The sequence below is a fragment of the Micromys minutus genome (genome assembly GCF_963924665.1).
Source record: "Micromys minutus genome assembly, chromosome: 9".
Taxonomy (NCBI): Eukaryota; Metazoa; Chordata; class Mammalia; order Rodentia; family Muridae; genus Micromys; species Micromys minutus.
Window position 1 is genome coordinate 19,045,063 of NC_137978.1, and position 18,547 is coordinate 19,063,609.

An 18,547-nucleotide genomic window follows, 5' to 3' on the forward strand; every position below is an offset into this window, starting at 1 on the left:
AGGCGCTGCACAGCATTCAATCTCCAGACTGCTGTCTGACCAGGACTTGGCACCAATTACAACGATCAGTGTTTCACTGGTGTGTGTGTGTGTGTGTGTGTGTGTGTGTGTGTGTGTGTGTGTGTTGTATTCACATTTGAATTTAAAGCATTTTAGAAGGTGTAATGAATAATACTGGTGGGGCAAACTTTTAAGCAAGGGCACAGACTAGAGATCAGGTCACAGGGAGTGACTGGGGCATTTGCCCCACCTTGACATAGCCACTGTAGAATTTTAAGTAACATAGTACAGTGTGCCTCAGTTTGGGGCCAGATAATTTCTAAGATGCTTAAAACTCTAAACTACCTTGCACTTATACATATTTACAAGTCATTTTTCTGATCTACAGACTAGGACTCAAACATTGGTTTAACTCACAGAGTTGCAATAAAGCTTGCTTTAAAGACAAAGCAGCAATATATCAATGAATGTTGGACATATAGTTGCTAACTGAAAGTTAAGAGACGGGTGGTCTTATAGCTTCATTCTTAATTTTTTTTAACAATGTGATTCTTGAAACTGATCATTTCTATTGGGATTCTTTATGCATATTGCATTCTTTATAGATTTCTTCACCCAGAACCTATGGAAGACATTAAAGTAACTTCTAAAACAAAAAACAAATACATAATTATACTGCATAGATTAATAAATGTTTACGATTTAATTCTTTGAAAACCAATAATCACTTGCAAGCAAGGTCATCCAGATGAATGTATAAAAGTCAGATTTGCTTTCTGGTTTTCAGTTTCCAATTGACTTAATTCTAATGAAAGTTGGAGACCAGTGTTGTCTCATGAATCTCTACTACATGGCATCTCAACAATATTCACTAATTATTGCATTTTATATCACTATAGAAACCACTATTGTCATTTTATGCTCTCTACTGTGTGACCTCCGAAGTAATTTTTAAATGATGTTTTAAGTTTACAGATCTTTTTTTTCTCTCATATCATTCCATTCATCCTGAGAGCCCAGACACCACTGCTAGATGCGCTTTGTTAAAACCACAGTAATGTCAGCATGCATTCTCCAGAGAAGGAAGTGCACCACAGAAACACCTTGAGTTTTTCTTCTCTTTCTTTTCTGGACCAGTGTGCATATTTCGGTAACTTTAAGTTGGTTAAATGTAATTTGTTTCTCTAAATGGATGAATTTTTCCCCAGTCCATTATAATTTGCTACCACCATAATAAACAGCATGTGTCTACTTAGACTGAGCTAGAAAACACTAATGGCAGTTAGAGACACTTTGCTCTGTGTCTTTCTAGTCAGGTCTCATAAAAGTTTTCTCTGCATTTGGAGTTGGCTAAATTCCATGTATTGTTGGCAATTTTTGTGTATATGGGTGGTGAGACAATCTTCTATGGTTTGTAAATTCAATGGCAATACCAAGGAGCCATTAGGTAAAACATTTGGTAAATGTTTATCTGTGTATGAAATATAATATGGTGTTCTATTTGCGATTCTCATACGGTTCCTCAGTGTTTGACAACCTGGAGCAGAAGCTCCGAGACTTTATACAGCTGGTATTTTGCTCTCAACATGGAATCAGTGGGAACCTGTCACCTTTAGATTTCCAGCAAGATGCACAAGTCCTCCAAGCATCATTTGATATTATTTAATAGAGTGATAATATTTATGGGCATCGCACAGAACACTCAGCGATAGGACATATTAATAGATTAATGTGTGAAGTCATATTATAGTCTCCGAACTGCCTCAGAAATATATTAAAATAGATGCTGGCCACAGACAATATCAAGGTTGCTGAGGTACACCCCAGGCATCATTTTTAAAAGCCTGCTGTGTAATAAGCAGAGAGAGTGAAGACGTTAAATCATGCTTTACTACTGCATGGCCTCACAGTCTTACCATCGCTGGTGCTAGGCTCAGAAATCAATTTCACACATGGCTGCTATCAGCATTCTTCCAGCTATTAAGACAAAAACACTCTCCTGTTTTTATTAAAACCAAGTTCACTTTTATCTCCCTGCTCCAGCTCACACTTTGCCTTATGTCTGGCCTTGCCTTTCCATGACCTTGGTGTTGAGTAGCCTGCTGACTCTCTGCAGACCTTTCACTTTAAGGCCTTTGGAGAAGCTAATTTATACCCCTGTACCCACTTCCTCAACAACCCTGAATTCCATCCTGTGCTGCAACCCGGCTTCTGACTTCTGCCCACTTCTTGACTGACTAGGCTCCCCTGCCACTCACCACATCCTCTGTGCATTGTGCCCTCTGGCAGCCGCAGCTTGCCTGTCCCTCCCTCTGTGTTTTCTTACTCATCCTTACTGGTAAGTGCTGGAATCTCTGAAGGGTTTTCCCAGTATTGCCTCCTCCCGCACCCCTAACCCCCACTCTGTGATCTGATGCACCTCTTGACCTTTTCCCTTTCTCCAGCCCTCTCTTGTGTTTGTTGGTGATTTACAAAGTGACAGCTTTGCCAATCTCTAGAACATTATTCCACTCATTCAAATAAGTCTTGTCAATACTTTCACGCAACATTTCTAGATCCAAAAAGATACCTGGGGCTCCAATCCTTTTGAAGCCCTGCTCCCTGACACGAATATGAAACATGTCCCCTCCCTCAAGTCTTCTTCATCTGCATAGACACATGAGTTCACGTGCACATATTTCATTACCTCTGCTGTGTGCTTTCCTTAGCAGGGTGATTCCTTCCTGTCACCCACCTCCCACCTCCAATTAGTTTCCCACAGGAGCTCTTTTTACTCTTGACATGACACACAGCTGGTTTTCCAAACTGCTCATGACCTTGGACAGGCCAGTGCCTCCGCAGTATGGCTATGTGTGCCCGGATACTCTAAGGAAGAAAGCTGTGGGTAAGGTGGCAATGGTGGTGCCCGATCGAGCCTTGAGTTCCAGCTGAGGGATTGAGTCTAGAGTGAGTCACAGCCAGAGCCAGTGAAGGCATTTGTGTGGAACATGATGTGTTTGGGTTTCATAGTCTTCAGGGTATTTTATTATTCATTTGAAGCTCACAGTACCTTTATGTGCCCTAAAGGTGTATGGACATTTTGGAAAAAGAAGAGGACAGGAATTATTCCTTGCTGCCAAAGGAATAAGTGAGGAATGAATCTTACATCCCTTTCATAACAGATAATAGCAATTTAGACTCCCTGTCTGATTAAATGAGATACGGCTCGGTAAGAGTTAGTTATCCAGACCAGAATTAAGCTCATCTGCCCAAGGATGGCAGTGGAGCATCCAAAAAATTCAGTCTGACACAGTGGCCATTGAGAAAGAGGGAAAACAAAAGGTTTAAATGACAAGTATATTCAGAAGACCAGAGGTCTCCGAGGGCCTGTTTTGTTTGTTTCTTCAAGTCAGACTGAGAAAGGTTCTAATTTCTGTCTTGTACCAAATGCTTTCTTCTGACTGTGGCCTCTATTTATTTTAATAAAGCATTTTCCCATTTAAATGAGTAGTTTTGCTATTATCCTATAGACTTCACAAGTGGGCAAGTTCTGATGCTTTCTTTGCACACTGCTATAGTCATCTTTACACTGTGCACTGTCCTTCTGTCTGACGTGCATCCCAGCCATTTATATCCACAGTCTGTTCCCCTCCACTAGAGGAGCTACTAGAACCAGCGCATGACCACTGTTGTAGGCCATGAGGCTCATGGAGTTGAAGAGGGGATGCCACAAAGATTCCTCAATGTTGAAACCATTCTTCCAGGAGGGAAAGGTGTTGTCTATCCTTTCCACTTATTTTAGAGTAATGGTGGTTTTTGGTTTGTTTTTAAAGCCTAGCTACACATTTGAATTACTTGGGATCTCTATCTGAGCTTGTCCTCAGACCAACAGGAACTGAATGAAGTCCTTGGCTGAGGTGTGGGTGGGAGTGACAGAGTTCAATCCAGAGTTCCCAAGGGGCTTTGATGAAGGAGAGAGCTGAGAACTTTGAATGAGGCAGGCATTTATAAACAGATTCAAAGATAACTTTCTTGGGCTAATCTTCATTTTTCTTTGGTCTTATGCTTCTTGGTCTCAATGGGCCCCAGAGCCCCTCCTCCAAGTAAAGGAATGAACTTTTTTTTTTCTTTTCATACCTATTCTCTGAGGTTGGCAGGGAAGCTGCTGTCTGTAAGCAAAGCGTTGGAATGTCTGGAATCAAGGGAAATATAAGATGGTAGTTCTGAGAATGAGGTAGACACATTTCAGTCCCTATGGTGGGAAAATAACAGGTACTGCTGTTTCCTGGGTGCTTGCTACCCATGTAAGATCCTGTGCTAATTAGGTGGCATGACTTTTTACTTTGCTTTGTTCTGAAATTGGATGTGGATGATGCTGTTGCTACCCGTGTAGTGGGCAAGGGCACTGGGGCACAGAGTTTTATAGAAAAGTTATCATAGTGGGTCCAAATCAAGAGGTCTAGCTCCAGATATTCTGTTCAGGAGCTGTCAGAGTTGGCATATTTGGGGATCACATGGATTTCTTATGGATCAACCAGACCAAGGTATTCTTAAATGTAACAAGTTCCTAGAAGATTTTGAAGTGTAGAAAACAACAGCCTCTACACTGTACTAGCCTGAAGATGGGGAAACTGAGGCACAGAGAGACTATGAGATAGTTATATGGCTTTGACCCTGGTAGGGAAGAGAATGGGCTCCCATACATTCTGAGTAGAAACTTTCCATTGCTCTGGATCAAGAGAGAGGGGCAAGAAATAAATATATAAATTCATAAATAAATAAACTCTGCACCCAAGGAAAATGCAGAGAAGGCTACATGACCATAACTCTGTGGTTCTTATCAATTCGATATTTGAAAAATCTAGAAATAGTACTCTATCAGATGGAAGATGCCAAAGGTTGAAGCTACACTATTATTATATTATTTTATATAATATTCTAAGTTTTTGAAAGAAATTCCCCCTACTAAACTATGACCTGCTATCAATTATAAGTACATCCAACTTTCCAAAGTCAGGGAAAAGGGACTGTGTATCTTAGGATCGATGAAATATGGTACAAGCTGTGAACTCTCGTGAACTTGGTTTAGAAACTGTGGAAATCACTCAGCAAGCTGGGGAGGCGCCTGCCAAAAGAGGCCAAAACATAGCTCAAATGGCACGGAACATAATCTGTATTGCATATTTTAATATGATTTGTTTGCAATAAGAATTGAATACACAGGAATTCACACCACCTTTAGGTTTTCATACTCAGTTTTCTTATCGGTGAAATAGGTGGGGCCAGCAGTATGTAGCATAGATAAACAAGGCAGTAGTTGGCACATTTTTCCTCTTTGCTAAAACTGGAGAGATGTTTATGCTGTTGAAGTCAGTTTTGAGGAAAAAAAGGAGGAAAACAAAAGGGGTAGATGTCCAAATTATTATGAAAAAGGAACCATATGATTTTAAGCATAAATACCTGTTTGATGCTTTTGCCAAGAAAATCTATGTTATGAGGCAAGGTTGATGTCGAGTCAGCTTTGTACTAAAGCTGTACGAATAGCTTCGGGTACCACAGAGACTATTTGCTCATAATTAGGAGGTAGAGAACGATGCCTAAGTACTCCAGTGCCTGACTCATTAACAAGCTAGCTCCTCACAAGTCAGATTCACAAGCCAATTTATACTACACAGACTGTGAGCTTCTTTCTCAAATTTGTAACTTTCCCCATCACATTTCAAATAAATGAAAAATTTAGATTGAAAATGTTTTCTTTTCTGATGACCCCAGTGGGTATTCATCATAGCAGATAACCTAAGTGCGGACCCTCAGGGCTACATCTTTATTGGAGATCCAGCTGTTTGCCAAGGGAAGCCCACATGTGGAACCTAGATTAGATAGTATGAGGATATTGAGAATGAGGGCAAGACACTTGCTGATATCCTGGAAAGATTTATGGCTGGGACATGAATCTGAAGAGCTTAATAGGTTCTTTTGGTGACGAAACAAGCAAGTTAATGACCAGACATGAAGAAACCCTGTACCCTTAGTTTGCAATAATCAGCAGAAAGTACAGAAAGCGATTTCCTTAGGCCGGCTTTGACAATTGCATCAACAGAGAGCAGAGGGATCCATCTTAAAGAAGAGGAACCTCTTCAGAGACAGTGGTTCTTTACACTGCGCAGGAAGACATTCTTAATTCTTTCAGGGTATAAATATATTTGTTTCCCAAAAAGCTTTCCTCAGGTTTAAAAAGATAATCCTGTACTTTAGCTTACAACCTTCAATAAGGAGACCTTGAGTAAAATTATTCACTCGTGCACACCTTGAGTAAAATTATTCACATCCCACAAGCATTTCCTGGACACTTGCATAAGGCTTTGGCTCTTACGTCAGCAGTGGACCTGAAACCTCTTCCTAATAGCCCTAGAAACCCTTGAGTTTCAAGATAAAGGATCCCATGGGTGGTTTCCAGGTTGTCTTCTAGGGGACACCTCTTTTTGGACATTACTGCTTCTACTTCTGTTGGATTCCTGGTGTCTCCTTGGCTCCTCCCTGTCTTCACCCCATGTGGCCACCACAACTGTCTTTCTAAAACAATAGCTGTAGTCCTTGCTCCTTGCAAAGCACACTGTGGCCTGGCTGTTCTCTAGGTCAGGATTCACTCTATGTCTCCTGAACCCATCCTTCTGTTTTGCCCTTGTAGGCTCTCTGCTGAGCTTACCCTCCCTCTCTCCTTGGCCTGGCTTCAGTGGAGACACCTACCTAGGAGAGAATCTGAGAACCCCAGAGAGTAAATGGCAGCACCCTTTCTGTTTCTTCTTTTGACTCAGGGAAAGAGACTGGAATGGAGCAGACCAGTCCACTGCAGTCCATTATACACAGAATAATGAGAAAACAATAGGGACCCGAGTTACTTTGTCAAGAACCAGATGCATAGATTTTTTGTTTGTTTGTATTTCCTTTGAAAATTTACACCTGAACTTTTGGCTTTTCGAGTGACTTTCAAATTAATTTATTTTTAATTTAATTTTTAATTTACTATTAATTTTATTAAATAAATTGTTTCATTTATTTCCAATATCCAAATAAATATTTAAATATTTATTTAAAATAAAAAATTTTAAAGTAAATAAATATTTTTTTTCTAAAATCTTTCTAAAATGTTTTTTTTTTTTTTTTTCTAAAACAAAAAGCTGGGAATTCTAGCTCAGTGGTAAGTAGCTGCTTTGGCTGTATATCGTCCTGGGTTCAATCCCCAGCACTGCAGAGAAGATCCTGCAGCCTGTAGGTTGTCTGGGCCTCATCCAGCTGAAGTTATTAGTAAGCTTCTTGAGGGAATATTCCAGCCAGTGGCATCCTGTATCCTTCTGACTAGCCTTCTGTTTGCTTGAATGAGGGGCTAGGTTAAAGGTTTCATTTCTTTAGCATGGCCCTAAGATGGAGTAGACAGGTGTTTATGTATCAAATAAACAGAGAGACAGCATAATACACTCGTTAATCTTAGGTTTCAGTATGGCTATTAAAAAAAGAAAAAAGAACTTCAGGGGAAAAAGAGGAGAAACTCAGAAAATGACCTTAAATATAAATCTTTAGAGACTTAGAGTTTTTCTAGCACATTCCTTCTTAAATCACTATAAATAATGAATTAATATGTCTATTTCTTTAGGCAGAGACACCCTTACATCAGCAATAGTTAAATATACAGCTTAAAGAAAATAATATCATGACAGCAACATAAAACCGATGGAAAGTACTTTCCAGTTAATTTCTGTCTTGCTTACCCCTATCTCAAATCCTTTCTGATATTACATGTAGAAAGACCCACTTCTTACACCATGTCTGCTTTGTTTAACACAACCTACCCAGCACCAAACATAGTACTGAGACACAGCTGACCCTGGAATTATACAATTTCACATATATTCAAGGAAGGCAGCCAATTCTTAGAGATCTACTATATACAAGACCCTTAGGAAGTAACTTTTATATACAGGTCAGCAAATTACTCACATTTGTTGATTTGAAAGCAAGAGAAATGACGCTTTATTAATGACACAGCCTGTCACTTGGACATTTGTAAACCTACAATGATCCTTGAGTTTTAACTCAAGTCTTACCTAAAGGAAAGGGGTCTGGATTTGAGGTTGAACCTACCTAAGAGGTGTTACTGAAGGATGGGATTCAAATTTGCCAGTCAACACTTTGCATTTTAAATTGCAATGGTGGAAATTGTTTCATTTATTTCCAACAGCAAACGTATGTTCAGTACCTATATAAATAAAAATCTGCCTGCTGTCAAGGAGACAGATGTGTGTGTGTGTGTGTGTGTGTGTGTGTGTGTGCTGGATATGATGACATCAAATTCTTACCTCCAAAGGGGTCCCCATCATTGGAGAACACATTCTGTTACAGGGTACAAGGTCTGACAGTCTACATGCTATCAGGCGACTTCTGTAACAGTAAATTCAAAGCACGCTTGTCATCTCAGGCAAACTCCAAGCAGCAAAGCAAAGTCTCAATGACCAATGGCCATATCAACTCTAATGGAAAGAGCAAGGAATTTCTTCCAATTCTCTTCCAAATCTTACTCCAGCACAATGGCCACTCTGATTGTTTCCATTACCCCTTTCATTTCTGGTTCTGCTGACAAAGTTCAACATTTAAACCATACATGTAAAGACTTCAAATGGAGGCTGAGGTTATAGCCTACAAAATGGGTTGGGAAATCAGATACCCAACCATACCGTTCTATGAGAATGAAGTGAGGTATATTTATTTTATTGGACAGTTTGAAATTATTATAGGTTGCTGACAATTTCCTGTCTCATTTCTTTTATGCTCTTGGAATTTAGGTCAGGATGTCTTGGGTTATCACACTCCTTTGTTCTAACATTTATACCAGTAAACCAAACTAACATAAAGAAAGTCCCAAGTGGGAAAATGAAGGGAAAATATTCAAAGCCTTAGGAGGAAGATGGCAGAAGCTTTGGAAAAATATCTGAAAAGGCAATGAAGATGAAGATGGAAAGTCTGTGAAAATTAATGTAGTGTAGAATTGGCGAGCGTATCACTCATTTCTTTAAACAAATAGAAGAAAGAACCCACTTAGGACATGCACCCAAATAATTCACAGGTGGCAAAACTATTAGAATCCTACAATTTCTTACTTCAGAACTAAAATAAATCCATATTAAAAATGGCATATACCTCACACAAAAGATGTTCTGTCTGTTCATTCCTTTCAGATATTGTCCTTTGATACACAAGCTTGCTGAGCTCTCGTTATAATTAAATTACTTTAAGAAGACTTTAAGTGAAACGCTAGTGACTATGGGAGGTACGAGCTAGTATAGTATGTACAGATATGTAATTTCCAGTGGAGTGTGTTTTGCCTTGCACAGATTTTCTCATATTGACCTGCTAGTATATTATAGAGAAGATGGAAGGCTGGAGCCTGCGGCATGGAGCTCCCGGAATAGTGGGAGGGATGCTGACTTCCCTCATGTTCACACTTGTGATCACTGATCACATGTAATGATCACGCTTACAATGATAACAAACTCTTGTTTATTTTGGGACAGGATCTTGCTCTGTCACTTTATTTTCTTAGTTTCCCAACTGGGCCATCACAGACAACCATATGTGGCCAAAGATTTGCTTTGATACAAGATTTTTTCTTAAGGAACTAATGTCAATTATGAAACTGTTTTGGTGTGTTTTCATATACAAAGTATCATTCTTAACTACAATAATTTTGAAAACCACTGATGTTTAGAGACAGCTCATTATTGATGTCATTTATAACAATAACATGTGCACAGTGGGAGGGAAGCTATAATTTATCCATACATGGGTACTAAGGTTTAATGAGTCTAAGTAGGTACAGGTAGTGTATTTGCAAACAAACCAGTTTAGAGGCCAGCTGAAAAATCCCAATGAACATTTCAGATATATTGTCCATGAAAACATTGTTATTTAAAAGCAAATTTAATATTCTAAAGATAATAAAATGCCCAACAGACTTCTGAGCTATTTATTACAGGTACTATGTCTTATTCTATTGTTCAATTTTCCCTTCTTGCTAATGGCTTTGACTTCACATTAAGTAAATGTCAAAAACTAAATGACTTATGTATGGATATTCTTAATCACCTGACATGTGACAGCATTTTGTGTTTATAAAGGAAAAAGGGGGAAAAAACCCAGTTAAGCATGAAATGGTAGCTTTTGTTCTCTCAGCATCCTAGAGAGCTAGGTGTAGTGGCAATGCATGAGAGTTCAGACAGAGGTACAAGAAGGGGTCTGTAATGATGGGTTAGCTTATGGTTCTAGGATCAGTGTTATAGCCCAGTCTTCACACTGATATGTGAACTTCCCCACAGCACTTTGTTCTGTCATTGTCTGGTTGTGGTTTCAATATCCCTAGGGTCCACTGTGCCTGGAGGCTTGGATCTTAGGTACAAGAAGTAGATAACTATACAGATGGAACAAGAGGGAGACCTCAAAGACACTGTAGGGATGTAGTCCAGAGAAACTATGAGATGCAGGCTTGCTCTCTACATCTGCTCTCACATGTAAACTTTTCTCTCCACAAATTCTTGCCATTGTTTTCTGTGCCAGGAGGTGATGGAACCCTCTCCACAGAGCCCGTGAAATGCCAGTTGGACTCTCAGTCTCCAGAACTATGAACTTAAGAAACTTCCGACCATTAGCTGCCTCCGGTGTTTTGCTGTTATGATAGAAAGAGGTAGATGTTGCTCCAAGAAAAGAAGAAAACTTAGTTGAAGATAATTTGAAATTGGGTATACTCAGCAAATTTTATTGTTATTGTTGGGTTTTCTTGTTTTTGTTTATGTTTGTTTTGTTTTTCCTGCTGTGAACCTTTCCTTGCCTTTGAGAGTCTGCTTTTCTCTTTCTCAATGGTTAAGTTTTTGATTTGCTGATATTCTGCCCCTGGAGTAACAGGAGAGTTAGGTCTTGGATTTTGGTTCTTGGTGTCCTTTTCATTGCCTTGGCCTGGCTTTGGATTTGGGTGGCTCTCTGGCTGTAGTTTAGCTGTCTGGTCTATGCTATGGAGGGGATCTCAGATGACTGGCTATAAGCCCGTATTGCCTATCTCATTCCTCTACGCAGTCATGGGTTCTATGGTTCAAATGTTAAGCCACTTTTTCTGCTTTCCTGGAGCACAGACACTCTCCCAGCTACTTAACACACTCAGAGTATGCAGCAAATAGCAAACTGTAAAGATTAAACCACCATTAAGATGATGCGGCATCTTCTTGTTTTTCTTTTTCCATATAATAAATGGAAAGAGGTATTAGCACTTACAAGTATGCCCTAGAATGCATAAAATCTAAATTTGAAGCATATGTTATTTATAAAGGTTTTGAGCCTGTAACACATTTCCACAAATTTTAGGATTTTCGCATAACAAAGCTGATTTCCCATATTTAAATGCACATTCTCAGTGATGGTTCCTGAGAATGGAGGAGAGGCGGTAAACTTGAGTCATCAGGAGACCTAGGCCCCTGGGTAGCTTGGGCATCCTAAAGGTGTGAAATGTCTGGGCTAGATCCTCTGCCTTTGGTGAGCAGGCAAAGAGAGTGCTTTGCTCTTGGAGAACCAACTGAGACAGGTCAGATCCAAAAGTTCCATCTGACATTTTTAACCATACTGACCAGAACTCAAGTAAATATCGCGGTCTAGCTGCAAGGAAGGCTGGGAGGTGAACTTTATCTCAGTGCCCAGGAGTATAAAGAAATGGGAGAATTAACATGGGGTCTGCTGAAGTGAGAGTTTATAAATACTTTATTTTGTAAAACTGTAGCTAAAGTAAATACTGTGTTCTCCTAAGGACAAAGTTTGCAAAAGGAAATGTACTTAAGACCTTAATGGATAAAAAAATATACATGAAGTATGCAAAACGATTCTTTTTAATTGACAATAGCAAAAAGAATTACTGTTCAATTACTATTGACTGTGTGCTCATACACATCTAAGGCAGGAACACAAAATAGATGTTTCTTTTTTTTTTAATTTATTAAATGCTTTTGACTGGGGCTTCCTTAAAACAAACAGAGTGAAATACTTTCTATTGAACGTGAGTGTTCATAGTTTTCTCCCCTACTCACAGGATTTCTTGCTGAGTCACTCTTACTGACCTTCTTGTCCATTCAATCACTTATGAAGATGCTGGTACCAGTAGAAGGAATATGCATCAGACATTCTGATGTTCCTCCAGTACTTTATAGGGCAGACAGCAATACAATCCAATTAAATAAAAGAAATACAAGGACAAAGAGGTGCACAGTAAGGCAAAAACTACAAAGCCACACTTAAACATTTTAGACAAAACAATAAATTATATTTTTAAAACTTTCTGACTATGACTTGATGCTGAATATGTATATATTCATATATATTCATATATATACATATGCATATATATTCAAACAGAAATTATTTATTCTCAGAAAGTTTTTGATTAATTATTGAGATATCTATTTCTTTCATCGAACTAGAGAATAGCACTGAATATAGGAAAGAGACAACCCATTTATAATCATTTCTGAACTTCTTGGAAATAAAACAAATGAAAGGCCAAAGGTCACTGTTGGCTATGGAATAGTCACTGGGCAGCTTCTTGACATAGCCAGAAAACTTGTAACTAAGTGCTTTCCATGCTGGGTGCTTCAGCCACCAAAGTCAAAACAAAGTCAGAACAGTTAAGCTTTATTCGATGTGGGTTTTAATCTCAAAGTTCGGGAATTGGGGAGATTTAGTCATTTATTTTTGAGCTCATGGAAAGAAGGGTTTGATAGCAACAGCTTACCCAGTTAGCAGGCAGGCTCCCCACACAGCTGTGCTGGCCTATTTCAATTAGGATCCTTTCAGACTTACATCATCTCGGTATGCCAGTACTAAGCTGCCCATGAGCCAGCGCTGCCAATCAAGCCAAAAATCCAACCACATGGTACAGTTTTTATGATGTAGACAGAAAGGGACATGAGACTTTGTCTCACTCTGGACAAAACATGAAGCCAGAAGTCAGCTTTCTGAAGCAAAGCAGCTAAGATGGCAAGACTGAGACTCAAGTCAGGCCCATGCTCCTCTGGTCATCTCAGAACATTCACGAATAACTCAGTAGGTTATTGAATCAGTATGGTGATTCAAGGGCCTTTCTCAGACAGAATGAGACACACATCCTCATCCAGAGAAGAGGTCACTCTGAGGTCACTTCACTCGAGACACCTCAGAAACCAGAGAGTGTATTTGCCAAGGACAGAGCAGAATGGAACTGAACTGGGGTGACTGAACCTGAGAATGTGTCAGTCCTGGAAGCCGAGAGATACACAAATTGATGCCATTTGACCACAGAAACGGACTGTGCACATGAAGTCAGAAGAAATACATGGTAAGACTCAGAGCCAGCCCGGATGGAGTCTATCATTCCTTGTCTTAGTCATGATCACAAGTACATCTCATCTCTATGTATAAAGGGAATCATCTAGGTGCTAGATCGAATGTAGATGCAAAAATTCCTCGTATCTCATAGTCACACAAAGTAAGCACGAACCCTACATTAACATTAGTGAGACGAAGGAACTTGTGCCTCCATTAATGCAGAAGATTGTTTCCCACATTCCTCACAGGCATTTAGAGAGAGCACCGATATAACTAATTATCACATAAAGGAACGGACATGTATTCATTTTTGTAAATCCTCCGAAGTTTTTCCTTCCATAGACTCTTCCAAGGGTTAGTTTCCTTAGTATAACAGGTTTCTTCTGCAGTTCACTGGTGACCACTACTGGACATTTTTCCCTCAGATAACATGCAGTGGTACATTAGTTCTCAGGAAAAATGATGGCATAGCCCTTGACATCAAAAAATCATTAACAATAGGAACCCAAGAAGACAAGAAATGTCACATAAGGAAAGTAATTTTTTTAAAAAATACAAGCCATTATTTCTATGGACTTACAAGGAAATTCTTAGCTTTGATATTAAGACTGTATAGATATGAGAATAAAAATAAGAGGTAGAGTGAGCAGGTATGCAGAAGGGCTTGCCCATGCACACACATGGATATGTGCATGCTCTCTCTCTCTCTCTCTGTTTCTGTCTCTCTCTGTCTCTCTGTCTGTTTCTTACCCCCACCCCCTCTCTCTCCTGGAACAGGCCACAATCTGTTATAGTAGGGGATTTAACATCCATTTCACAGGCTAATGGTGCTTCTAAGCATCCAAGATAGATTCCCTTAAATACTAGTAGAGAACAGCACCAGAGGAGCTGAAGGGAACGAGCTACTGTATTTGACTAGTTTCCATGTATAAATTAGTGTAGAGACGAAAAAGAACTTCAACAGAAAAATACATGTACTTTATTATAATTCTAAAAGTTACTCTTGTAACTCTCACAATAGCAGGGGAAGGACCTTACAACCACTTGAAAGAAACACAAAGCAAACTCAGGATTGATTAAATGCTTCTCTGACAGGAAGAGATTCAAGTGGAGACGGGCACAAGTGTCAATGGCCGGTCATGGGCTTTGGCACATTTCTTTTGATCTAAACAACTGAGACAAAGGAAAGAAGGGTGGGAAGACTGGGGATGTTCAGCAATGTGTCTTAATAGGACCTGAATAGCAAGACAAGATTTCTTGATCAGTTTTTGGTGACATGGTTACTGTACAATAAAGTATGGACAGTAAGCTCAGGTTGGCACACATCACACAGGGGCCTCCTTCTCCCAGGAATAATGTTCTTGGGCTATTGACCACAATTAAGGCTCCATAACAGGCCTTGTTTGTATAATTCAAGAACCAAGTTTGGATACAGACTATTTAGCTATCAGTGAAATGAAGGCTATTTTGATCAGGCAAAAACTGGGCTGGCTACTATGCAGACAGGATGTACTAATTCTAGTACTAGACAAGACTCTTGTAATATGTCAAAGAACGGTAGAAATAACAAATCCTCAAATTCACTTTCTGGATCAAGCCTGAAAGTTGAGTTGATGATGGTATACTTCTGGTTCTAAGTCAACTACAGGTCAGGCTAAAGTTCACTTTCTCTTAAACCAGAAATTCATTTTGGCTGCAAAGCTAAACAAGCACTTGATGAGGAAGCACAGGGAGTGTCTGTCATGGTACACATTTTTAAAGGCCTTTATGAGCTCTAAATCTTATATATCTTCAGTGAGGAATATGTCTTTCATACTTGAGCACTTGATAGCTACAGTATAAAGTACATATAAGCAAAGTACAGATTTCTCATCTGCAAAATGGGCTTAAAAATTATCTGATTTACATGGCAATTGTGAGGAGTCACTAGAATGCTTTTTAAACAACTAATCTAGTGTTTGACACCTTAAGACACACCCAGTATGACAGCCATTATGGTTCCTTTTTATTCTAGCATAGCCTTCCAACTTGTAATCACTTAAGCATATGTTTAAAACAAATCTGGGTATGCAATCTTATTCTAATTCCATCTTAGAATCATTGTAATTCAAACAGATATTAAATCCTGTTTGAAATAAACACCTTTTCAAGGTGAGTCTAATTGCCCAGATACCGATATGAATATTCAAGATATCAAAAGGGAATGTAACATATTTACCAAATGAATAGAAAATCAACCAGCCGCTGAATGAGTGTTGTTTTAAGTATAATAAAATCAAATTTCCACATGACAATAACATAGCTAGTAACGTGAAGTGAACTGCTAATTTGCTTTATGGTGCAATTTAATGGAGAATAATATACACTTTAAAAACAATCACAAAGGAGGGAAGATGAGACGAATTCATGATCTATGCAAGTCACATATCCCATATGGAAAAAGTGAGACATCTCTCTTGAGCTGCTGGTTCCACAGCCGTAAAACACACCTCACACACTGTTCATTTCAGTCCTCTGTGAAACCAATGTCTAGTCTACTATCCCTAACCCTTTACTTTCTGTTTAAATGCTCATGTAAATTGAAACTATTTCTAATGGCAAAGCCGGTATTCCAAATTTAAAGCTCCAGTGACACAATTGATTACAATATGACAATGTACAACATAGTCCCTTGGTGTCTGGTCACTGTACCCCACTGGTCTTTCTGAAGTTTTTCAATTTGTAACAAATGGTCCCCTTCCTTTATCAAAATTCTAATGTCCATCAAATTTGTCAGAATTAGTGCAAAACAGAATACTCCTTCCCAATCAACAAAACAACGTGTTTTAAACAATGGTTACACTTTTTTGTCTTCTTTTCCCTTCCTTTGGAAGACATTCTGGTGTGCCATAATTGTGACAGAGAGTGCTAGAGTCACGTTTCTTTGGAATCAGAGTGTGCAAATTTTGGAATCAAACCTTCAGATGAGGTTTACCAAATTGCCTGCCCAGAACACTCTGGTTTAAAAGAAATGTGCGTTGCTATTAATATTTTGAGTGTAGATTTTTTTGGACAGTATATTTTCATTTTCTGCCCATAAAACCAAGTATGAGTCACAATGGAACATTTACTTCGAGTCAAAAATGCAGTGTGTGCTGATATTCAAGAGAAAAACCTTATCACTATGGCTGGGAATCAGCACGACAAGAAGTCCAAGAATTTCTATTTGCCTTCAGAAGTAGATCTGAGATTAAAGACTTTAATCTGCAATTCATAAACATTAGCATTAGGTTATATCCATAAATGAGTATAGTAATTAGGGGCTATAATCTGGGTTGACCATAAACAGGGCTCCCCTTTTCTTCTTCTTCTTCCTTTATTCCCCCCACCTGGTTCAAGCGTCTTTATAGAGAGAGGAAAATAATTCACACAAGGCACCTGGAGAACAAGAAGCAGGCAAGCGCCTCACGGCTGCCTATCCTCCAGAAAACCAGAACCACCACAGTGAATTTGATCTCAGTGAATCTGCTCTTCGGATTCCATGCAAACACACAATTACTTATAGAGTTCTCAGCACATAATATCTGCAGTAGAATATCCTGACGTTAAGGTCTCGGTATCATTATCATCCACTGATTCTAAGACGTCTCTTACATTTGATTTTGCTGGGAAAGTTGGGGTTAAAGTTCTCAAAGAGTTGAGCTGTATTTTGGAAACCATGAAAATTCTTTTACCTGGAGTTTGAAGATCATATACAGACAGACAGAAGTACACACACACACACACACACACACACACACATGCCCTCCAACAGCACCCAGACTAAGTGGCAATAGTAACGTATTGAAATGAAAAGGCATTTACCAGGAGTAGGAAAGCCAGAAAGAGCAGCGGTGTGCCAGGAGCTGCCCGACGGCAGCATTCCATACTTGGATCTTTGCCGGAATCCGAATCGGACACTGAATAAGCTGCTAAGTGCTCCTCTGCCCGCCGCTGTCACATCCAGTGCTGGGGCTCACACTCCAGCCCTGCCTATCAGCTTCCATCAGCCCCGCTCACATTTCCTGAGCGAGGGTGGGTGGGTGGATGGGTGGGGGGTAAGCTGAATGGAATCTCTCTAGAGCAGGCAGCCAGCCAATCAGACTCCTGCTAATCAGACAAGCTGAATAACAAAGCGGCGGGGGTGAGGGGGGCGCAGAGAAAGTGAACAGGGTGAGCAGAAAAGAGGGAAAGAGACTGAAAGGCAAGGGAGCAAGGAGCTGAGTCCGAGAAGAGGAGAGATGTTCAGAGGCAGAAGCGCAAAGCTCAAAGAGGAAGCAGGGCTGCAGGACTGCGCTCTGAACCAACCTGGTTAGTGCTCTGTGAGACGCGATTCTGTTTGCCATTTGCCTGGGCTGGTGTCTGTTTCTCTGGAAAGTACAGTAGCGCCCTGTGACGGTGTATTGTTCCATTCAGGAGAGAAACTTAATCCCCGTCAATATAGAACATATGCTATAAAGGGACCAAGCCCTAGTCAGGACTGAATGTGCCCTTTAAGTGTATTCGGTGCTAGCGCTCTCTTCCTCTCCTATAAAGTGCCTTTTTATTTTCCCCCTTCGAGTTTGGAAAAGAATACTATAGATGGCTTGGGAAGGTCCTCACTAAACCTAGCAGCGGCTTTAGTTATTTTCTGTACTGGGGTCTCGGTTTAAAAATACAGGGCTAGCAAAGCCCTTCTCTGTGGAGTGAAGATTTGAAGCATCCAATACTTGTGAGTTTTGAAGGTAATATAAGACTCATTGAGAGCCCCCAGTTTAAAAGAAGCCCTTGACAAAGACTTCAGGATGAGGATGTTGAAATTGCTTGTGAAACAACCGCTGGGTTTTGACACCTTGACAGCTTTTAATTATCCAATTTAGCCCATGACAGGAAAAAAAGGGGTGATTTAACCCTCACTTTGTCCTCAAACATTCTCCAGTGGACACCTGCCTCAGACTTTCTCAGAGCTGCTATGACATAAATAAATAAATAAATAAATAAATAAATAAATAAATAAATAAATAAGTCAATCGTGAGTGGGGTATCACTCTTTCCTCCTCACGGTACAAATCGGGCCCCGGACAGGTTGGACAGGTTGACCTCTGAGGTGCAATTTAGCTTCAGGAAGTACTAATGAGCTTCAGGGTGACCACATGGCTACGGGACAAGGTCAGAAGATTGG

At 39.7% G+C, this 18,547-nt stretch overlaps 1 protein-coding gene across 2 annotated transcripts in view; it reads right to left on the reverse strand.

Annotated features, from left to right (window-relative positions):
* ADAMTSL1 (ADAMTS like 1) overlaps positions 1-17,274 on the reverse strand; it is a gene marked incomplete at its 5' end in the record, with an annotated part of 379,578 nt that extends 362,304 nt beyond the window's left edge. For both annotated transcript variants that reach the window (XM_080921555.1, XM_080921554.1), the window contains one exon: positions 17,212-17,274. In XM_080921555.1, coding sequence (XP_080777681.1) covers positions 17,212-17,274 — 63 coding nt within the window. The remainder of the gene's footprint in view (positions 1-17,211) is intronic.
* Positions 17,275-18,547: the final 1,273 nt, after the last annotated feature.